The sequence below is a fragment of the Carettochelys insculpta genome, chromosome 23, assembly GCF_033958435.1.
Source record: "Carettochelys insculpta isolate YL-2023 chromosome 23, ASM3395843v1, whole genome shotgun sequence".
In the NCBI taxonomy this organism is placed as follows: Eukaryota; Metazoa; Chordata; order Testudines; family Carettochelyidae; genus Carettochelys; species Carettochelys insculpta.
This window is the reverse complement of record NC_134159.1, coordinates 9,056,029-9,079,898: the sequence shown is the minus strand read 5'-3', so window position 1 is coordinate 9,079,898 and position 23,870 is coordinate 9,056,029. Positions and strand designations below refer to the sequence as shown.

General features: G+C 47.6%; 1 protein-coding gene across 8 annotated transcripts; it reads right to left on the bottom strand.

Moving 5' to 3' along the window:
• Nucleotides 1-477: 477 nt before the first annotated feature.
• Nucleotides 478-20,874, bottom strand: MIIP (migration and invasion inhibitory protein). Of its 8 annotated transcripts, none has more exons than XM_075018190.1 (10): nt 20,816-20,874; nt 12,584-12,774; nt 11,440-11,907; nt 10,698-10,800; nt 9,691-9,802; nt 9,278-9,342; nt 8,474-8,603; nt 7,058-7,154; nt 3,032-3,139; nt 478-2,428 (listed from the first exon to the last, which is right to left on the bottom strand). In XM_075018190.1, exons 2-10 carry the CDS (start codon nt 12,755-12,757, stop codon nt 2,306-2,308), a joined length of 1,380 nt encoding a protein of 459 aa, XP_074874291.1. In that variant the 5' UTR covers nt 12,758-12,774; nt 20,816-20,874; the 3' UTR covers nt 478-2,305. The 8 variants fall into 8 exon arrangements, 5 of the variants coding, with proteins under 5 accessions (XP_074874291.1, XP_074874293.1, XP_074874292.1 ...); XM_075018192.1 differs by having other exon boundaries at nt 478-2,354; XM_075018191.1 differs by lacking the exon at nt 20,816-20,874 and adding an exon at nt 18,109-18,200.
• Between the last annotated feature and the right edge of the window lie 2,996 nt (nt 20,875-23,870).

Here is a 23,870-nt window from a genome sequence, read left to right as displayed (position 1 = left end):
GGTTCACTTCCCACCTATTTAAAAAGGCAGCATAGTCTGTAGAGATGAGCACAGTCCTGGGAGACAGGAACCCTGAGTTTTAATCCTGGTTTTGCCACAGATATGCTGTGTGGGCCTTGAGCAAGTTACTTAACTTTAAACTTTCCCCTTTAGTAATTTGGGGATAAGCTATGTGGATGGGGTGTAAAAGCAGCAGATTAACATGGTCATGATGTCACCATGGTGGTGCACAGAATAGACAGCAGGGTGTTGAACTGCATTTATCCAGAATCCCATGTTAGCCTGTGTCTTCAAAAACAAGAAGTCCTGTGGCACCTGTAGACTAACAGACCTGTTAGTCTATAAGGTGCCACAGGGTGTTTATCTAGAGTGTATTATGCCAGGGAGGAACCGGGAAAAACTTTATGATTTCAGAGTTTAATAGTACACCTGATGGTGAAAAGGTTTTAAGATACAGGTACTCACAATTAAGTGTTACTGCTATATTTTGTATTAGCCTGGAGGTAAGTGCTAGTTTCTGCAGTTCAGAAATAGAAAGAACTTAAATTCCAGGTACTTTGCATAGTATTTGATATTAAGTTTGTTGTATGTTTTTTACACTGAATTCACATTAAGGCAATGAAACTAAAATGACTGGTTGCACTTTCCATTTAAAATCAGTTTCATTTTCTATTTCTCATCTAGTTGCCCAACACAATCACATCTAAACTTCCAACATTAGAGAGGGGAACTTTTACGAATTAAGCAAATTGTTTTTAATTAAACCTTACAATTATTACATTCATAGTCTCGTAAAACTAATTTCCAATTCTTAAAAAAATTCAAAACCTACATTTTGTGTCTGTAGTAAGTTCTGTAACATTATTAGATAACAAGCTAATCTCATCTGTTGTGTAAACCCAAAGAAGTCAATGGCATTACACCTTAGGGATAAATTTGGACCCAAAGTTTCTAAACGCTCTGATGAGTAAAGAAGGCTTAATTACAATCTAGAGAATTCTTATGGCAGAACTGCACAGTCCAGGTGTTACATGAGAAGAGAAAACTCTGTTATTGTTTTCAGAAGAGAAAATAAAAGCACATCTCACAAACACCGCAATTAAAAAACTCTCTGTGAGCATGTCACCGAGATGCCGTCCCACCAGTCTCTTACGATCAGAACTAAACATGACTTCAGAACGTTCTAGGACATTTTGTAGCTTTGTGACTCATAAAACATCTCTTTCTTTGAGAATAGTTTCTTTTTTCCAGCAGGCCCATGTTTACTATGATTCACCAATTTTCCTTTGTTCAAAGACAATGCACAAAAAAAAAAAAAAAAAAAAACAAAAAAACCCAAAAAACAAGCAAAAAAAAAAACACCCCAAAAAACCAAACACACACATTTTGTTCTGACTGGAGCGAAAACACAGCCACTTGTGTGCAACGTAAGGAGCTCCAGTCAGGGTTGCAAAGGGGGCAAACGCACAGAGGATCAGCATCTCAGAGGGGCCCGATGCATCACCTGGCATGGCTGCTACTTCAGCAGTGGTGGCAGACGGAGCTCCCGGCCCCTTTGAAGTGCCACAGCAGTGCTGCTCCACACGGCTAAAAAGGAGATGGCAGGGGCCCCATGCCACAGTCTGGATGGCTCTAAGGCTGACTGCCTTAGGCCCCACCCCTTCCAGGGCACAGCACCAGGCCCCTCTCCCACCTTGCCCCGAAGCCCACCCTGGCTGCTGATCATGCTCTGAACCTCCTGGAATCATGGAATTGAACATCTTTGCATGCTCTTGCTGTGCCACGCAGCACAAAGTCTCAACTCCTTGTTCAAAGGGTCAGACTCCTGGGTTTGGTGAGTCAGCCTTACTGGCTGGCGTGCTGGGTGCATGACCTATCTATTGAAATACACCTTATGGCTGTTCTGCTTCAGGGAACAGTACTGGTCATCTTGTTTTCTTAAACCTACCAGATGTGTCCCACTGCAGCTGACCACTTGATGCCAATTTACGCCATATGGTCAGTATACACACCCTGGGTGGGAAAGTACAAACACTCACACAACTGTACAAGTGGCCAGCTGGCTTAAAATGGGCCAACTGCAAGATTTCCCAAGTGTCTCATCACAACTTGTGTGGTTCTAATAGGTTTTTGTGAGGGCATTTGTATTTCTGCGGTTCAGAAAAATCTCTCTTCCAGAGGTTCATTTTTAGGCAAACACTCTCATTTTTGCTCATTCCCATTATCCCACACAGCCCCGGGACAGGAAAATGAGGTCAGCAGCTCACACAGTTGAGACAGCAGGACTTTAATTCAGAGTTCATCTCTAGTGTAGTGGCTTGTCTCCTGCTGTCTGCTGGGAAGCACTGCTGAGCCTGAAATGAGCCGAACGAGACAGGTTTAAGAGCTGGTCCGTTCTGGTTCCTCCTGACATCCGGGACACCAAGGTCTAGAACCCAAACAAACACTCCATCACCCTACAAAACAACCTACGGAACCCAAAGACTCGATCAGCCGACAAAACTAAACCACCCGCTCCCTGGCCTCGTCACAAGACAGAAAGCCTTAGGACCCTTTTCGCTCAGCGCCAGATTTCCCTCTGAGCTGTGTGCTTACGGGCCACCCAGGACAGTGCTGGGTGCTTCCCAGCCACCGACAAGCCAAGTGCTCACCGCCAGCAGCGTGTGCTTCTATTGATGGTGCACATCAGTACAAGCCTTGGGGCACATAAAATTTATTCTGCCATGGAGGGAAAAAAAATTAAAAGGGAACACTGCTTGGTACCGCATTCTCCAGCTCGATTAATCCTTTCACTATGATATTGGGCTGAGCACAACAGCTGTAGCACCTCCTTGAAGGGGTGGACATCCCACTGGAAAGCTGTTACTTCTCAGCTTCATACCCCGTACATGCAACTAGTGGGAAAACTGAGCCCAGTCTGCTCTAGGCTTCTTGTTCAGCTGTTAATAAATTACTCTCCTTCCCAAAGCACACACAATACACTGGGCCCCTGAAAACAGAACAAGTGCAACGCCAAACAACCTGTTCTTACCAGGCGAGGAGGGTCGGCGGGTCTTTGTTCCAGTGAAGTTCGCAGATCCAGACTGCTCAGCGTGGGGCTGCTGGAGGGGATGACGTTTTCCCAGCCAGCCAGGCAGTGCTGCAGGGAGAGGCATATTTGTGAATGCTTTCTCTGTCAGCGTACATGTCCCCAGGAAAGCAGCAAGGGCCCAGTCTCTACAAAAGGAGGACTCAGGAACAGTAGGGCTGACAGCCACCATGGGCCCAGGAGCAAGGAGTGTGTGAGGGGCAGGTCCACATTCCTAGAAGGGGGCGGAGCCTCAGACAGAACACACAGGGCCAAGGGCAGTCACCCCTTAGCACTGCCTAGAGTACGGCACCAGGCCCATGTACCAACGCCCTCAGAAGCCAGGTGGAGCGACACTCCTCAAAGGGGCCTGGTGGTCCTGGCTGCCCAATGCCAGACCCCTGTGCAGCTGCCCCATCAGCAGACTAGCTCATGAGGACTTTTGAATTAATTTCTTGAAGAGCTTTATATGGTCACAAACAGCCAGTGCAAAGTCACCATCGGTCCCGAAGGTGCTGGGGCCAGACTTGCTCTCTTTCTGCCAATCCCCTTTACTGGCTTCTGGCCATTTCCCAAAGCAGTTTAAATACTAATTGAATCAAAACAATTGGATTTTTAAACGTTTTAACTCAATACACTCCCTCCACCACCAAATTAAAGCTAATTAAAATTAAATTTGAAATTATGACAAACCATGTTTAGATCTAACCTTAGTAGACGCTATTAAAACCTTCTGTATTAAGTACAAATAATATTCAAGCAGTACATCTTGGCATGTACATTTCTAAAGAAAGTCAAATCCCTGAACTGGTAGACGTTTGGGGCTAGGCATCTGGAACCAGAATACACTGAAATGGTAAACCAGCTTTTATGTGTAGAAGCCTCTTCTGCAGGTGGAGAGAGGCTTTTCTTCAACTCATTCAGTTCAAAGCTGAGGACATGGGAAAAGCGGACAAGTTTTTTCTAGCTCTTTTCCCATTGATAGATAAAAATTAGGTGTGAGATAGTGAATTCTATTAATTCTAAAATCTTGAAGGTCACAGTGACCAGTAACAATCTGTTGAAATCACTAATACAGATAGTTGTTTCTTTGTTTAATAAATCTGTGAGTTTTTAAAAACACAAAATGTTTTGATGACCTCACTTGGTATTTTCTTGCACATTCAGTATGCTTATTTAAAAGAAAACTTTAAAATGCTGGTTTGGGGCATTTTCAATTGTATTCTAACTTCCATCCAAATGCAACTTGTGACAGAAAACACAATTACCCAAAAAAAAAAAAAAAATCAATCTACTAAACTATAAATGCATCATCTTCTAACATAAATAGTCATGAAGTGCATAGTTTTCTAACAATAAAAAGGTAGTCAAACTTAAGAATATCAATAAATGAATGTTAAACTATAGATTTCTTAGCTACAGTGTAGCCTCTGGGTTAGCAAAAAGTACCACCAAGCAATCACAACCAACTATTCTGTATGAAGGACAAAGTAGAAATGCAAACATTTATATTATTTAAATTAAGGCTTCTTTTTTGTTGTTTGAAAGCCAGCATAAAACCAATGAGGATCAGCTCACTCGTAGCTGCAATGAGACACAAGATGGGCGAGATAGCATCTCGCCCACCTTCTTGTTCTTCCAGCATGGAATTCACCTGGGTGCAACTCCACTGCCGGCGTAGCTGCAAGATCAGTCACACCAGCTTTCTGGGTTCTCTGAACTCAATGCACCCTTCTCCCCATTTACCCACTTGACTCCATAAATTGGCATTAAAAACCCCAAGGAGTGGTTTGGGCAATTTCCTTGGAAACCCAGGGTTGTGAGTTTAATCCTTGATGTCATTTAGGGGCAAGCAGATTTTGAAAAAAAAACAAAACAAAAAAAACCCAAAACACTATCGGGGTGGTGCTTGTTCCTGGGGACTGGACTTGCAGACCTCTTAAGGTCCCTTCCAGTTTTATGAGATACGCATGCATGTTTCAAATTCCATCCAGTGTTTCCTGTGAGCCACGTGCTTGTGCAGCTGCTCAGAAGAGACTCCAGTGCTGTCAAGCTGATTAGCAGAGAGTGTTCACAACTTGGGTTGGGCTCTGCGATGCCGAACGAAATCCATTTTGCACATGGATAGAGAAGATTAGAGGGAACATTGGTTGCATCCAAAGAGCTACTTTTCAAGGTTTTCAGGGAACTGACAAGCCAAAAGCCCGTTTGGTTTGTGTTGCTTCATCCATTTCTTTCCAATTTCAAAAGACTGATTTAAAAAAAAAAAAACACCCAAATTGAAAGAAATTTCAAAATCAAAAAGATTAAATTAATTTAAAAAAATTAATTAAAAAAGTCAAAATGTTTCCTTCCTAAACAATCAAAACTTAAGTGTTTCTATTTGTTCCTATTTTAAACTGGGGTGAGTAAACTTTTTACGTCAGGCTCCACTTTTTGTCCGTGAATTAGCAGGGCCCCTCCAACCCCATCTAATGCAATCCAAACTGATGGAAATTTTGGTTATGTTCATATGAGGGGGGGAAAAAAACCCCTTTTGGCATGTGTAAGAAAATAAGTCAGTGGACTGTAAAAACGTTGTGGGTTGGTATATAAATGTGAATACACAGACGTAAATAAGTCACATATTTCATCATTTTTAATTAGGTGGATGAGCCTGAGCCCCAGGAGCCGATCGTGTTGGCCTCCCCCTCTTGAAATATCCATGCCCCCACTTGAGCGGGCCCACTTTGTGCACCCCTGTATTAACCTAAACAATTTGGTGAAACTGACATGAATTCAAAAATATTTTCGGTCAAGTTCAATCAACATTTTTTCAAAGACAAAAGGTTCCAGCCCATATCTGTCTTTCTGGAGCTCTTTCCTCCCTGAGCTGCTGAGGGTGTATCTACACAGCAGCTAGATTCCTGTGGCCAGCCTGGGCCAGCCAGCTTGGGCTCAGGGAGCTTGCACTTGCCAGTTGCTTCCCTGCAGTGTAGAGTCTGGAGTATGTGTTGGATCTCAGGCTCACCTACCTTGCAGGGTGGGAGGGCCCCAGAGTTTGGGCTCAGTGTATGTCTACCCAACTGTAAAACAGCCTTGCAGCTTGAGCCAGCCAGCATGGACCAACAGTGGGCTTTTACTTGCTGCGCAGATGTCCTCCGAGTCATCTTGTCCGTATAAACACCGGCCTTCTTTGCTTTTGAGTTTTGGCCCAGACTCTACCCCAGGGGTCAGCAACCTTTCCGAGGCAGAGTGCCAAACTCTGACCTTTTGACTTCTAGGTATGGTCCAAGTGCCGGTGATACTTTTCAAAGTCACTAATTGTCCTACTTACAACAGCTCTGTTAATAAATAAATGAAGATGCAGAGCTTTACCGTTGAGGTGGTGCTTGGTAGCATTAGCTGGTCTTTGGTTAATGCACAGGCGGCCTGGCTTTGAGCAAGCTGCTGGTTGCATGGGGTAGGATGGGCAGGGCTGAGCTCCCACCTCCTGTGCCAAGGAAAATCAGCTTGTGTGCCACTCTTGGCACCCGTGCCAGGGGTTGCCGTCCCCTGCTCTACCCATGCATCCTTCCTGTCAACTTTTACCTCCATTGAATATTACCAGGAAAAGCAATTTGCTGTTTGCAAGCAGTGAAGCAACAGTCTGTTCTTCTCTCTGCTGCACTGTTTGGATCTATCTGTGGGAGATACTTGCACCCAGCTGCGCCGGCATTTGCTTTCAGGTGTTCATCACGTGGACACACAAACTATACAGAGGACCACGAGCTGCAGGTGTTGCACCTAGGTTGGACCTGCCCTGGCTGTCACAATCGGGGCAGTCTCAAAGCCTAGGTTTGAACTGCCCCTTAGGGGTGTTCAACTCTGGAATCTTAACTGAGACTCAACCCTGGTATTAACAAATCAGAGCTCTTAATCCTCTTGTTTTGCTCTTTTGCTGCTATTGCTACACACCTGGTGAGCAAGCAGCCACCCGAGTAACAGTCAAACAGGAAAGTGGAAACTTACCGAGGGTAAAGCCATATTATCCGTTGGTTCAAAGCTCTTCCTGCGATGGATTTTGTACTTATAGGCTGGCAGGAGGGTGGACCTGGGAATGCTGACCCTGCAACCAAACAAAAAAAGTAACTGCACAGGTCCTCCAGAAGGGGAGACACAGAATCATAGGATGGGAGAGCCATCAGGAGGTCATTGAGTCCAACCCCCTGCTAAAAGCAGGGCTGACCCCAACTAAATCATCCCAGTCAGTGCTTTGTCAAGCCTGGATTTAAAAACCTCTAGGGATGGAGTCTCCACCACCTCTCCAGCTACCACATTCCAGTGCTTCACCACTCTCCTAGTGAAACAGATTTTCCCAACATCCAACCGAGACCTCCTCAGCAGCTCCTCGTTCTGTCATCTGCCACCACTGAAAACAGTGTCTCCCCATAGTCGTTGGAACTCTCCCTTAGGAAGCTGAAGGCTGCTATGAAATCACCCCTCACTCTTCTCTTCTGTAGACTAAATAAACACAAATCCTTCAGCCTCTCCCCATCAGTCATGTGGTCCAGCCTTCTGTTCATCTCAAAAAAGGAAGCATTTGTGCTCCTCCTTCTACAGCTGGAGTCTTAGGGCCCCATCCAAGATCCACTCAAGTCAATGGGCTGGAAAAGGCCCTTAGGACTGTGAGTGTACATCCGAACTCTGGCCAAAATTCAGCCCTGAGGTAAGGGGGTATGTCTCCCATAGACTCTATGTGAAAGCTGCTCCTGCTTACAATAATGCAAAGTTTGGCCTTTTTCGAAGCCCATACCTCGCTCTACACCAGGGATGGGCAAACTTTTTGGTCCAAGAGCCACATCAGGATATGGAAGCTGTATGGCAGGACAAGAATGCTTATGAACTTGGGGTTAGAGTATGGCAGCGGGTGAGGGGCTTTAGGATGGAGAAGTGGGCTCCAATCTGGGATCAAAAGGTGGGAGGTGGATCAGGACTGGAGAAGGGGGTTGGGGTGAAAGGCGGGCTGTGGGGAGCAGATTCCAGGAGGCACTTACCTCAAGCAGTTCCCAGAAGCAGAGGCATGCTCCCCACACCCTCACCTTCTACACAGAGGCACCGGCAAGCAGATCTGTGAGCACCCCCCGCACCCTATCTACAGACACTGCCCCTGCAGTTCCAACTGACTGCAGTTTCAAGCCAATGAGAGCTGCAGGGGGGCATAGCCTGCTTCCGGCTCTGGCCCAGCCTCACTCAGCCCCCAAGCCGCTGCTGCTGGTGGGGGCTGTGTGAAGCCAGGCAAGCCCCAGCTCTGCTCCCCAACAGGAACATCAGGACCAGATCAAAACAGACGACGGGCCAGACGCAGCCCACCTGCTTAGCACTCTCTATCCTGAGGGCTTCCTGTGACACCTGGCTATGAATGCTGCAGGGCCCCTCTGTACAGACCTGGCATAAGCTGGTTGCTCCAGTGTCTCCAGAGGCCTTCGGGCTCTCGGGGTCTTACACACGGGGCAGGCAGACTCTGCATCCACAGGGACGGTAAACAGGCGCCTGTTTAACCGATAGCAATAAACACCTGCCACGCAGAGGAGACATCATAACTCATTCATAGCCTGTAGTTTCCTCTTATAGCCTGGCAATGGGGCCAGCAGCCACCACAGACAGAGACAAGGCGTGTGGTGGCACCTGCCTCCATCCCGAGAAGGGGCGGGACCAAGAGCAGCCAGGCCTTAGCGCTACAGGGACCGCGGCACTGGGTCTCCCCCTTACACATCCACCGCCAGGGCAGAAGTGGTGGCTGGGAGCTCCAAGCCCCTTTGAAACGCCGAGCCCCTAAAGCAGCTACCCTCTTTCCCCACCCCACACCCGCGGGCCTGGAGCCGGGCTTTCAAGCACTCTTCTGCTGCCATGCACCCGGCAGAAGCAAAGCCCTGCTGTTCTCCTACAGTACTATTGACATGTTAATTTCCTTCCCAGTCAGCTATTTCCTGAAAACCCAGAGACACGTCACTGAACTTAAAACACAGCTGGTCAGGTCAGTTCCAGGGAACTCTGGAGAAACAGGGAGAGACAGGCTGTCTGGATTCTCTTCCACAAAAGGACCCCTGCCTCGTTGGCGTGGGCAGCTGAGGCTGCAGAGTGGATCAACTGTAAATGCTTCTTGTGCCTCTTCTCGGAAGCTGTTGGCTGGGGGCATCCAAAAGAAAGCAACAGACCATGACACTGGCCTTGGAAGGCATCACATCTTACACTGATGGGAAGAGGAATCCCAGACTGCTTCTTGTTCAGGAGCCAAGGAATCCGGTGCCTCGGGGCTAAGGAAAGACATAGTCACAGTTGTGCACTGTGGAGACAGGACTGGAAACATGGCACTGTCCCCATTGCCCGGGGCAGTGCCAGAAGCAAGCTCTGCCCCCTTCCACTCACTGCCCCAGCTTTCACCTCTCCTCCATCCTTGTCCCTTTGCTTCTGCCCCCAGCCCCACCAGTCTCCCTGCTGTCAGACCCCTCCCACACATGGTATGGGGGGCACGTGCCCCCTGTGCCCACCCTCACACGTCACCTCTGTTGTGGGAGGCAGGGGGAGGGTCTCCTGCAGACAGGAGGTGGCGAACGGTCCTTTATTCACAGCGTAACTTCTTACCACCTTAGTCCTCTCCTTACCCCACATCTTGCTCATGGACACATGCTTCCTTGTTCACCTGCCGGAACTCCCGGAGTTCGGAGAAGTACTGCTCCGATTTCTCAGACAGCGACGAGTCCGTCTCCAGCAGCCCTGGAAAGGCGGAGCAGAGAAGATGATTCAAAGCTGGAATTACGGCTGGGGACACAACAAAGCTCATGCAAAGTGGTCAGCTGACGGAGGTCTGTGCGCCAAGGAGGGCGACTGATCAGACCAGCAGGTACAAATACAGCAGCAAGGCCAGCTGCCAGGCAGATACCACCTCTGTGGAAGGCGGTGCCAGTGACCAGGAAGGCCCAGTGATTTCTGTGACTTTGCAACATATGCAGGAAGAAGCCTTGAAATAATCTCTCCTCCTTGTTTCCTTCATTCATCTCCTGCAACTCTGGGCCCAACTCAAATTCTCTCAGCCCCACAGAAGTCATATAGATTCCTGGACAGGTTCTTCACTGGTGTTCCAGGAAAGCAACAGTTGCTTCTGCACTGACTGGGGATGAGTGTCAGGCTTGGTAAAGCTGCAGCTCTCGTGCTGAGAACAGTTGCTCACTTGCAGACTTTTCAGCAGTACTACAGCCCTGTGACTAAGCCACCAAAGCTCCCTGTGCCTTGGCCCCAAAGCACTGGAGTCTCCAGCCTTGCACGTTGGACTGTATCTTTTGACAGAGCCGGATTTATGCACAAGCTAAGAAAGCTACAGTTTAGGGCCTCAGATTATGAGGGGTCTCTAAATACAAAGAGAAATGACTGAATCTATGCACCGGTATATACCCAAATATAAAAAACTTTATTATTTTTAGTGTCATTGTCCTGTCTGTTAGATTAATACGCATGTGGATGGTAAGACTATGGGGCCTCTTAACCTTGACATAGTTTAGAGCCTCGGCATGTCTGAATCCGGCCCTGACAGGACGTGAGCTGTGGTTTGGCCCCTGGCATTACCCCATCACCCCAGCTGTAACACAGATTTGGAGCAGGAGGAAGGACTCACCTGCAATCCAGTCGTAGCCCAAGAAAGGACGTGCGGACCAGCTAGCAGCAGGGATGGTGTATTCCTCAGGATCAGACAGAAAAGTCACATGTCCAGCTTCCTTCTGGGGAGACATGAATTCACAGTTCACTGAAGACTCCTTATGCTGCTCCAATGGCACTGTGCTCCTCGAAGGGGATCTCTTTGCTAGCTGCAGAAAGCGGGCAGCTCTGGGCTAGTGAACTGGGCTGAGAAATCTGGGCTCTAGTCGCAGCTCGACCAGCAATTCGCAGCCTGGCTTTGTGCAAGATGCAATGCCGTCTCTGCCTCAGTTTCCCCAACTGCAAACACAGACCTCAGGCAAAGGCTACCCAGTCAGCCAGAACCACAGTCACACACAGGGCTCACCGCCCTCCTGCTCTGTACTGACAACCCCACAGCAGGCTGCCCCCAAGTGCCTAGCAGCATGACTGCTCCAAGTTGTGCAGATGTGTTCTCTGTGCTTATGGAGATAAGCTGGTCAAAGGGGGCACCCCAGGGCCCTCTGAGAGAAGCCAGTAGCTGTGCTACCTGAGCAGCCTGTCCAGCTCATGTGGCGAGGGCTGCAGTGGGGCCACAGCTTGGCTCTCATTCCACAGAGAAAGCGGGGAGAGGGCAGGTGAGGTGCCAGGGGCCTGGGCTCAACTCCTAGGAAAGGAACAGTTTGGACCCTGATATTTACTCCCCTTCCACCTGGTCTGAGCTCTCCGGCCAACGCCTTTACCTTGAATTCTTTGCCCCAAGGTGGCAGCAGGATTGATTTGGGAGCCTGGGAGCCTCTAATGGCCACTCGCCACTGGCCATCCCCCCCTGCTGGGGTCCTGCTCATCACTGGCTCTGCCTCAGCCCTTGGCCTGCCCCTCTCCTGGGGGCTGAGGATGATGGTGGATTGCTTTCTGCTCAGCCTGAGTTTCACAGGGATGGAATCTTCCCCCGGCCTCCTCAGGCCGCTGCTGGTTCTGGAGGTTTCTCTGGCAACGGCGGCTGCCGCTGGCGCGAAGCTTTGTTCTGCCCTGGAAGAACCCGGCTGTGTCCCCGCTCTGTGGCGCAGCACCCTTTCCCCCTCCTTGCCACACGCTGCTGGTTTCACTGGTGAACAAAGGGCTGCCCTGGCTGCGCTGGCTCCAGGCTCCACAGAGATGAGCATCACAGGATCCGTCACATCCTTTGTAGCGCGGACGTGGTTCTCCTTCTGCAACGAGCCCAGAGACAGCTCAAGAATTAGCCCTACGATAACTCAGGGGCAGCTCTGCCTCCTCCCGAGTCACACACCCGCACCCTGCCATGCTACAGTCACACAGAGACTTCTGTAGAGAGGAGGGGAACTGCTTCGTGTCACCCTCCAGCCGCCTCTTATCACTGCAGGGACTGGGTGTGCACAGGCTACATCTGGGCCTCTGGGCCCACGGATGAGAATGGCGGCGATGCATGGCCTCTGAGGGGAATTGGAGGACAAGGGCACAGAACACCTCACCTCAGCTGGAGATGCCGCATAACAGTTGCTGCTAGGCAGCGTGCCCTCACCCATCTTAGGTCTCATGGGGCCGAGAGGCAGAGCCTTTGCTAGGTGGATGTATTTCTGTGGCAGGCCCCACAGCCACTGAAGTGCACCGTGAGCCCACCTGGCCACTCTCTTTGTGCTGCTGCCCATCACCGTGGGGCCCATCTGCTCCCCGTCCCCGTGCCTGAGGGATCTCAGCATTCTAGCTCCAGCCCCCAGGGCCAGCAGGTTTGAAGAGCACCTTTTAAGGTAACACATCTCAGCTCCAAAAATGAAACGGTTAACGAGGGAAATGCATTTCTGCTACAGCATTGTTTCTCCTTTGCACTGCTCCTCTCTGCCCTATCCAGCCCAGCCCAGCCCATACCCCTCTCTTCGGACCAGGGAGAGCTCTCTCTGCTTGAGTTGTTCTTTTGGAGAGAGAGGATGCTGAGAGTGGCTTGCGAGGAAGCCTCTTCTTGATGTCTTCCTGCTTCGCCTTAAGCCTTTCCAGAAGGTCCTGGTTTTCATGACGCAGCCTCTCCAGTTCCTCTGACTCCATCTTCTGCACGACAGCCCCTGTTAGGCCAGACAAGAGTGGGTTGCATAACTGTGAGCAATCCAGAAAGGGACAGCTTAGGAGGTGCCAGCTGAGTTGCAAACTGAGGGGAATTCTTTCTTGAGACACAAATGCTCAGATGTTTTCTGACTGTGGGAGTATCGATGAGACTCTCTGGAAAGGAATCAGCTTCAGAAGCCTTCACGCTGGAAAGCACTCTAAGCCAGTGTTTCTTAAACTTTTTTTGAGACCACGAAACACCAAACAACATCTTTTATGCAGAACACCTCTGAAAATTTGCTTAAAAAAGAACAACCCGTCGTCAGACCAAAAAAAAAAACCCCCAAAGAGCAACATGTAGGGCGAAACCAAAATGGTGTAATTTAAGTAGGTATCACAGCAATGAAGTAGTAACGTTGTAGCTGGTTTTAGTAACAAACTAGATATCATCAGTGTGGGAAATCAGAAAAGCGCCAGATGCTCAGGGCACACCAATGTTCCGCCCAACATCCTTTAAGAAACTGCCCTAAGCTACTGTGGGCCGTCAGCCTAAGATACCCAACTTCAACTATGTGAATATCGTAGCTGAAGCTGATGGACTTAGATCTGCTTATCACAGGATCCTCACAGTGGTAAGTCAACAGCCGAAGCTCTCCTGCCAACGCGACTTCCTCTGGTGGAGAACCTGAGTCGACAGGAGAACACTCGGCAATCGCAGGCTATTGATCCAGCTGGTCGGAAAGACACCCCCTAAGAACAAACATTTTATATCCCCACCCTCTACCCCCAGGAAGTTAGCAATTAATTTAGTTCCCAAATCTGGGTGCTGCTAAAAAAAGAAAATATAAAACCTAATGGAGGAAATAAACCATCATGATTTAAAACAAATATTTGAATGGAACTGGGTTTAAATAACCCCGCACAAGACTCTAAAAACAGATGCAGCCAATTGGCCTAAATGTCGGCGCCACGCCCCATGCCCTCATTTGTGGCAGGGTGGAGCGCCTGTCGTTCCATTTGAGAACTTTGGTTTAGGGCTTTAAAATACCTTTTGGTTTCGCCATAGTCTAATAATTCCTAGAAATGTGCACATTCAATGTATTGCACCCACAGTAATCAATCCCCAGAAGACCCTAAAAAATATGTAGGTCAGTTCTGTCACCCACATTTTACAGATGAGCGAGCTAAGCGCAGAGAGAAAGGAAATGACTTGCCCAAAGCCTGAATGTGAATCAGTGACTCAGACAGGACAAGAACCTAGTGTACTGACAGCCAGTCCTATGCTTTCATCTCTGACCATGCTGCCTCTGTCAGCAGTAACACAGGTAAAGCTACTCAGGCCCACAGAGGGAACTTGCTCCCAGGCCTGGTCTTTCAAAGGGGCCTCGAGCTCCTGCCGCTACTTTGGCAGTGCTGCTGCATGCAGCCGTGAAGGCAGGAGCTGTGCTGTCCAAGCAGCGCTGAGGGCTGAATGTCTTAGCCCTGCCCCAACACCCTTGGCCTAGCCTTTTCCAGGGTGCAGAGCTGAGCCCCCTCCCACCTGGCCCCATGGCAGCTGTCGGCTCTGCTGAAGGCAAGCGAAAGAACAAAAACTTGTCTTGCTAGGACGACTGCCTCATGGTCCAGCCTGTCGGACAGGCCATGGAAACAGGATTGTATAAAGGAGAGCACGACAGGAACGTAGGACCTCAGCAGGTCATCCAGTGCTGTTGCTTCCAGAAGCAGGACTACAGTCCCTGACTGGTGAGAGTCTATATCACGTTCTCAGAAGCCTCCAATGGAGACAGATTCCATAGCCTCACAAGGGAATTTACTCCAGTGATGAATTACCCTTACAGTTAGGAAATATTTCCTAATGTCTAACCCAAATATCCCTTGCTGCAATTTAAGTCCACTACTTTTTATCCTGTCCTCCACAGACAAGGAGAATATTTAATAACTCATAGAACAATAGAGCTGGAAGAGACCTAAAAAAGCCATAAAGTCCAGCTCCCTGCCCTAAGCAGGACCAAACCCATCAGATCAGTCCCGCCAGGGCTTTGTCGAGGCGAGATTTAGACACCTGCAGGGATGGAGACTCCACAACTTCCCTGGGTAGACCATTCCAATGCTTCACCACCCTCCTAGTGAAAAACTTTTTCCTAATGTTCAACCTGGACCTTCCCAACCGCAACTTGAGACCATTGTTCCGTGTTCTGCCATCCGTGACCACTGCGAACAGCCTCTCTCCAGCCTCTTTGCAAACTCCCTTCAGTAAGTTGAAGGCTGTTATCAAGTCCCCCCTCAGTCTTCTCTTCTGCAGACTAAACAGTCCCAATTCCCTCAACCTTTCTTCATAAGTCTTATGCTCCAGCCCCCTAATTATTTTGGTTGCCCTCCACTGGACCCTCTCCAGTGCATCCACATCCTTCCCATAATTGGGGGCCCAGAACTGGACACAGTACTCCAGACGCGACCTCACCAAAGCCAATTAAAGAGGAACAATCACTTCTTTCGATCTACTGGCAACGCTCCTCTTGATGCAACTTAAAATGACATTAGCCTTCTTGGCTACAACGGCACACTGTTGACTCATGTCCAGCTTCTCGTCCACTACAACTCCCAAGTCCTTTTCTGCAGAACTACTACTGAGCCAGTCAGACCCCAGCCTGTAACAATGCTTGGGATTCTTCTGGCCCAAGTGCAAGACTCTGCACTTGCCCTTATTGAACATCAGCAGATTTCTTGCAGCCCAGTCTTCCAATTTGTTGAAGTCACTCTGGACCCTATCCCTACCCTCCAACATATCTACCTCTCCCCCTAGCTTAGTGTCATACACAAACTTGCTGAGGGTGCAATCCAACCCCCTCATCCAGGTCATTGATAAATATGTTGAACAGAACAGGACCCAGAACCGAACCTTGGGGCACTCCACTAGAAACTAATCGCCATCCCGACATCGAGCCTTTGATTACTACCCACGACGCCCGACCTTCCAGCCAGCTTTCTATCCATCTTACTGTTCATTTATCCAATCCACATTCCTTTAACTTGCTGACAAGAATATTGTGGGGGACTCTATCAAAAGCTTTGCTGAAGTCAAGATAAATCACATCCATTGATTTTCCCCAATCCACAGAGCAAGTTACCTCATTGTAGAAACTAATCAGATTGGTCAGGAATGACTTGCCCTTCATGAATCCATGCTGACTAATCCTGATCACTTTCCCCTTCTCCAACTGCCTCAAAATTACTTCCTTGAGGAGCCCCTCCATGATTTTTCCAGGGACTGATGTAAGACTGACCAGCCTATAGTTCCCTGGATCATCCTTCTTTTCTTTTTTTAAAGATGGGCACTACATTTGCCTTTTTCCAATCATCCGAGATCTGTCCCGATCTCCACAACTTCTCAAAGATAACGGCCAAGGGCTCATCAACGACATATGCCAACTCCCTCAGAACCCTTGGATGAATTAGGTCCGGGCCCATGGATTTACGTATGTTTAGCTTTTTTAGATAGCTCCTAACCTGTTCTTTCCCAACCAAAGGCTGTCCACCTTCATCCCACAATGCATCACTTATCGCATTAGTCTGGGAGCTGTCCTTGTCCTTGAAGACAGAGGCAAAGAAAGCATTAAGTACTGCAGCTTTCCCTACATCATCTCTCACTGGGTTACCTTCCTCATCCAGTCGGGACCCCACGGCCTCTCTGATCACCTTCTTCTTGCTAACATAACCTCCTCTTTATAACAAAATATGACTGTTCTCTTTGGCTTGTCAGTCCTTCCTCCAGACTAAACAAACCCAAGTTTTTAAATCTTTCTTTACAGGTTGTGTTTCTTATCCCTTTCCTTTTTGTAGCTCTCCAACATGTCCATATCTCTCCTGAAGTGTGGAGCCCAGAACTGGGCACAGTACTCCAGTGGAGGGCAGGCCAGTGTTAAGTAAAGAACTAGCTCCTATCTCGTGCTCACAAGACTCCTGCTAACACATCCCAGAATGTCATTCACCATTTTTTTTTTTTGCAACTACATAACATACAGCACAGCATATACTATGTCTAGTTTGAAATCCACTCTCCCAGATCCTTCCTAGACAGTTATGTCCCATTTTGTATTCATGCAGTTGATTAAGTCTCCCTAAGCACAGTCCTTTGTGTTTATTCATATTCATAAACCTGAATTATTCATAATAAACATTCATTTAATCATAATAAACATTAATTTCATCAATAAATATTAATAAATATTCATAAACCTGAATTACCCACCAGGAGAAGTAAAAAAAAACACATTGACAGGGCTAGACAAATACCCAGAGACCAGCTACTCCAAGATCGGCCCAGAAAAGCCAAGAACAGAACACCACTGGTCATCATCCACAGCCCCCAACTCAAACCACTGCAACGAATTATTAAAGACCTACAACCTATCCTTAATCAGGATGTCACAGTCCAGAAGGCCCTCGGTGACATGCCTGTTCTCTCCTACAGACAACCTCCCAACCTTACGAGGATCCTCACAAACAGCAACAGTCTATACCCCAGGAATACAAGTCCTGGAACCTTTCCTTGCAACAAAGCCCGCTGCCAGCTTTGTCCACATATCTTCTCATACTTGGCTTAATCTAATTCTTGACCTTCCCCCCCACCCCTCCATTCTCTGATTTGCTCACCTTGATCATTTTTTTTCTGATTTGTCCTCCTTGATTACTGTTTTTGATTCTCTGTGCCTTAAACAGTGAGTCTGTTCTGGTATGGCTATGGCCTGAAGAAGTGGGTCTGTCTCACAAAAGCTCACCTCATAAATTATTTTGCTTGTCTTTAAAGTGCTACTTGACTGCTTTTTGTTTTTCCTTTGTGTTTGTTCTTCTTGAACTCCATCTTGTTCATTTCAGACCATTTCTCCAGTTCATCAAGATCATTTTGAATTCTAATCCTGACCTTTTAAGTGCTTGCAACCCCTCTCGGCTTTGTGTCGTCTGCAAATTTTACAAGCCCACTCTCCATTTAAGTCACTAATGAGAATACTGAATAGTTCTGGACCAAGGACAAATGCCTACTGGGCTCCAATTGATATGCCTTTCCACTTTGATGGTGAACCATCAATAAAAAGCAGAGTGTGGCTTTCCAATGAGCTTTGCATCCATCTTACTGTACGCCATCTTTCCCTAGTTTTTTAAGTCACATGAGACAATATCAGAAGCCTTACCAAAGCTGAAATATCTACTGCTTTCCCCCATCCATCTGGCTCATTAGCTGGTTAAAGGAAGATATTAAGTTGGTTTGACATGATTTGTTCTTATCAAATCCATGGCAGTCCTCATCACATTATTTTCTAAGTGCTTACAAACTGATTGTTTATTTGCTCCATTACCTTTCTGTGTACCTAAGTTAAACTGATTGGTCCATAACTCCCCAGGTTGTCCTTGTTCCCCTTTTTAAGATAGGTATTATATTTGTCCTTTTCCAGTCTTCTGAAACCTCTACCTTCCTCCAGGAGTTCTTGAAGATGATAACGAATGGCTCAGAAATCTCTTCTGTCAATTCCTTAAGTATTCTAAAATATAAAATTTCATCAGGCCCAGATTACCTGAAGACATCTATCTTGTCCAACTATTCTTAACTTGTGCTTATAACCTCAGATCCTATCCCATTTACACTGATGTTCACCTTTTTGGTGAAAACTGAAACTAAAAGGCATTTTAACACTCTGGACATTGTTACATGTTGGGTATTGTTCTTCCCTCCTCATTAAAACAAAAAAGCAGTCCAGTAGCACTTTAAAGACTAACAAAATAATTTATTAGGTGATGAGCTTTCGTGGGACAGACCCACTTCTTCAGACCATAGCCGACTCAATATTTAAGGCACAGAGAACCAAAAACAGTACTCAAGATTGACAAATCAGAAAAATGTTATCAACATGAGCAAATCAGAGAGTAGAGGGGCAGAAGGTGAGGGGGGAGTCAAGAATTAGATTAAGCCAAGTATGCAAAAGAGCCCCCCTCTACTCTCTGATTTGCTCACCTTGATAATATTTTTCTGATATGTCAACCGTGATTACTATTTTTGGTTCCGTGTGCCTTAAATATTGAGTCTGTTCTGGTGTGGCTATGGTCTGAAGAAGTGCGTCTGTTCCACGAAAGTTCATCAACTAATAAATTATTTTGTTAGTCTTTAAAGTGCTATTGGACTGCTTTTTTGTTTTGATAGTATATAGACTAGCATGGCTTTCTCTCTGTTACTATTCCCCTCCCCATTAAGTAATGGGCTTGCCCTGTCCTTGTTCTTCCTCTTGCTTCTCCTGTATTAGTAGGGTGTTTTCCTTCTACCCTTCCATGCTTCTGTTGGTTATAGTCATCTTTCATAATCTGACCTGGTTTCCACTTTTTAGACTACTCTGTTTTGAGTTTCAGGAAATTGAAACAGTCCTGGTTAAGCCAGCATAGCATCTTACCATATTTCCTACCTTTCCTATGCATAGGGATGGTTTGCTCCTATCACCTTTAATAACGTCTCTTTGAACAACTAACAATGCTCCAGAACTCTATTCTCTATTAGTCTTGCTTCCCATAGGATCTTACCTACCAATTATCTGAGCTTGCTAAAGTCTAGCCTTTCTAAGTCCGTTGTGTTTATTGTGCTGTTTTCCTTCCTGCCACTTCTAAGAATCACAAACACAATCATTTCCTCGTCACGTTCAACCAAGCTGCTTTCACCTTCAAATTCTCAGCCAGTTCCTCCCTAGGTAGCTGAATCAAATCCAGAACAGCCTGTCCACTGCTTTCTTTTGCCAGCTTCCGCAATAAAAACTTGTCTTCAGTGGATTCCATGGAGGCCTGCCAACAGGGGTGGGGCAGTTCTGCAGGGACCCAGCATTTCAAAGGGACCCAGAGCGCTGACCCCCTCTGAACCGCCACTGCAGTACTGCTCCGACGCTCAGCATGGCTGTGAAGAGGAGGAATGAGGACCCAGCGCCATGATCCAAGCAACGCTAAGGGCTAACTGCCCTAGGTTCTTCTCATTCCACCCTTACCCCACCCATTCAAGGGGCATAGCACCAGGTCCCCCCCCCCCACACCTTGCCACAGGTGGCCGTCGGCCCCACTGATTCTGTGAACTTGCTGTACCATTTTCCCCCCAACAGATGGCTGGGTTAGCTGAAGCCCCCAGTCACCATGAAATCATGTGCTTTGAATGACTGTGTTAGTTATTTAAAGAAAGCTTCACCCACCTACCTCCTGTTTGGGTGGTATGTAGTGGACCCCTCTTATGACAACACCTTTGGTTTTTACCCTTTTCTTTCACCCTTAACCAAAAACTAATCACAGATCTGCCTTCCACTCCTCTGTCTCAAGAGAGATCTTTGATATACAAAGCAACTCCTCTAGCAGACTTGTAGATGACCTATGCTCCACTCAGAGTACATGGGTTTAAGTCAAGTCCTCCTTCTTCCTGGACAGGCTGTTGACAATACCTATCCATTGACTAAAATGGCCTTGCTCAGACACCTACAATTCTATAACACCCTTTGTCCTAAGGGATCCATCCTGTACAAATGAGACCTGGTTTGTTTATATGCCACTGGTTACCCTGGCAACTAGACACAGCTCACATCCCTGGGTATTCAGCACTGCTGGAAGCTGTGGACACAACACAAGGCACAGCTCTGAGGGGAGAGGCCCCATCATCCAGGCCCGAGAGGCAGGTGGCCTTGCAGATTACACACAAGTCAACCCCCAGCTCCGATCTTTTTGCAGGCTCTGATCACCTTGGAAACTAAGCAGCCTCCTGTCCTTAGAAGCCACCGGGCCTCTCCCTGGGCTGGGCAGGAGCCAGGCTGCAATGGCCCCTCATGCATCAGCTGTGGGAGAACACAAGACCCCTCTACCAGCTAGTGGGGGTGGGGGGCTCCATGCCAGCGGGAAGCTGCGGGACCGCAGGGAGCAGCTCTGACCCGTGCCCAGAATGACGGGTCCTGCCCCGGAATCCCAGCACAGCCCCTGCAGCAGCCGCCGCCCAGCCGACCCGGGCTTCCCCCAGTACCGGGGCTTCCCCAGCCCGGCCCCGCGCGCGCTCACCCTCCGCTCAGTCTCTGGCTCGCAGCAAGCGAACAAGGAGGAAGAAAAGGGGAAAAAAAATACCCAAAAGCTTCCACCCGCCGGCTCCTGATTGGCCCCTGCGCCTATCGCCCAGCATGCAACGCGCCAACGGCCCGTTTAAAGGGACACATTCCCAGGTGGGCGGCTGGTTCACGTGCGTGGTGCTTTCCCCAGCCCAACTGCAACAGCACAGGCCGCTGGGGGCACAGAGCCTGGGGAATAGGGCGCCCCGGCGGAGGATCCACGTCGGCCGGCTTCCTTCACGCACAGCAAGGGAAGGAGGTTGGAAACAAAGCAGGCTTAGGACACAACTTCATGGTTCAGACCCCACCAGTGTTCCCTGTGAGTGGAGCACTTGGGCCACCACCCAGGAGAGATTCACCGCCACACATTCACCCACAACCTGCAGCATATATTTGCAGGGCTGGTGCACATCTGCAGAGGCCTGGGTGCAGGTAAGACATGTTTTGCACATGGATGGAGCAAATTTAAGGGAATGGTGGACAACATGCTTCCTTGTCCAGTAGTGTCTGTCACTGTCCTCACCAAGGAGCACCAGAAGCCAGCTGGGGTACAGAGAAAGGTCTTTAGTTAAGGTTGCTAATTTCTTAATTGCACAAAACCCAACACCTTTATTCCTGCCCCCACTCACTACAGTCTCTCCCTGCCCTCATTCATTTCCACTGAGCTAGGGCATGGGAGCAGGCCCACAATTGGGGCAGTGCATTAGGATGCAGGCTCCACCTGGACGTGTGTGTTCTGAGAGTGTGGCTGGGGGATTGGGAGTGCAGGACAGGGCTCTGAAAGGTAGTTATGGCAGGGGAGTGGTTTCCCACCTGAAGTTGGTGTGCAGGATCCAGATGGGCAGCACTTACCTTTGGTATTCTGTGGAGCTATGGCAGGTTCCCTACCTGCCCTGGCTCCCATGCATCTCTCAGAAGCAGCTGCCATGTCTGGGCCCTGGGGGTAGGTGCAGCCAGGTGGCTCTGCTCAGTGTATGCTACCCACATTTGCAGAGACCACCCCTGAAGCTCCCATTGTCCAGCTTTGGGGCTGGGGCCAGCATGCATAGCTCCGTTGATCACCAGTGAAATACCAACTGCTTCTGGGAGCCTGACATAGAAGCCCTACCTAGTCATCAAGTGGAGTTTTAACAGCCTGGTCAACTGACTAAACCAGAGCCACTAGGGTCCCCTTTAGACCAGGCATTTATCAAAAAACAGATGTCAGGCAACCCTATTTGCAATTAATGCAAAATACCTCTTCAGGATTGCCCTAATTTAACAAATATCACCCCACCCAGGTCAGTCTAATAGCAGAGGGGTGTGCCCAACATGGTCAGGGACAACTACTGCAGCTGTGACATGGAACATGCCTCATACACTCCAAGGCATTTTATTAGTTGTCAGAACCATCTCCATTACTGGGAAGAAAGTATAGGGAGAACTCCCAAGTGGTTGTAAATTTCACATTTAGAAATAACGGCCTATTGTCAATGATGAGTAAGAGCTATTCATGATTAGTCCAAAACATGTTTTCTTCAGAATTACAGAACTAGCTCATGAAGATTTTGTATCAAGATATGGAGGATCATCATCATCAAGCACCACCACAGGCTCAGTGCCTGTTGGTGTCTGATTCCTCTCTCTCTATTTCCTTCCATCTTTCCCTATCCCTTGCAGAGTGGCTTAGTTTCTGTAGACTAGGGTCTCTCTCTCTACTATATCTATACCATGCTATTATATCAATATGGAGTCTGGACAAGCAGAATTGTCTTCCCAATTCATTTTTATTTTTGGTTTCCAATTTTAACCACATTGATACAAGAATAATTCATGCAAATCACCTTAAATGTGGCAGAGAGAAATCTCACTGTTAAAAGGATTTTGCCAGAGCTCAACACAAAAAAAAAAAAAAAAAAAAAAAAGGAGAAAATAGTAAATTAGCAGCAATAAAATAAAGTGCATGTAGCCAAACTTCTTTAATGTGAACCTGGAGAAGTCTGTTCTTGCAATCCTTTGTTCTCCTACATAAGAGTAACATTCCCCAGACGCAGAAGCTCTTTCCTTAATGTATAGCAGTGTGAACTCTTCCACCAGTCTATATAAAAGAAGTTCAGTTGTATTTTGCTTCTGTTTTATAAGAATCAAATTAATTGGCAATTATATTAAACTTTGATTCTGTTAACATAACATGCAGAAGGCAATCTTCAGACTCTAGCGGCTAGGGTTAGGTACTCACTTTTAGAAACATTTCTTTGTATTAGCAATTTTGCTTTAAAAAGGTTCAAGTAATTCTTACCTCCCTTGCTCTACAAGCCAGGTTTCATTGCCATAGTAAGAATGCCCACATTTTAGAGGCCAAATAGATCCACATGGTTAGAGAATGAGAGATCCCCACAACAGCCAAGAACAATGCAGGTACTCAGTCTGGTATCCCTGGGAGACACTTCTACTTCTGGAGAAATGCCAGGGGAAGAAGAAAAGCCCCATCATGACACACAGTGGATGAGTGTCTTCCCTAACTGAGGAAAGCTTCCCAACAACCTGGGAATCTGAACCTGCTTCTATTGAAATCAAAGGGAGTTCTCTACCCCTGGTCCCAACAGTATCAGAGTCAGGCCCGTGCTGCAATTCTTATGTTCAGAATTAAACTGCATTTTAGGGAAAATCAATCTCCTCCATTTACAAAAAAAGTGGTTAAAACTTATGCTGCCCTGGCATGGTATTCTCACACCTATACACATCTCCTTCGCTCCACATGACCTACACTGGATCAGAAAAAAATATACCCTCAAACTGAACCACATTAACGCACAGACAGTTAACATCCTACAGCAACACTTCCTGAAGCAAAGTCTCCTACAGCTTGTAATCTACCCTGCCCTAAAGGCCATGTAGTGACATTGGGGCCGTGTCTACACTAGCCAAAAACTTCGAAATAGCCATGCAAATGGCCATTTCAAAGTTTACTAATGAAGTGCTAAAATACATATTCAGCACCTCATTAGCATGCGGGCGGCTGCCACACTTCA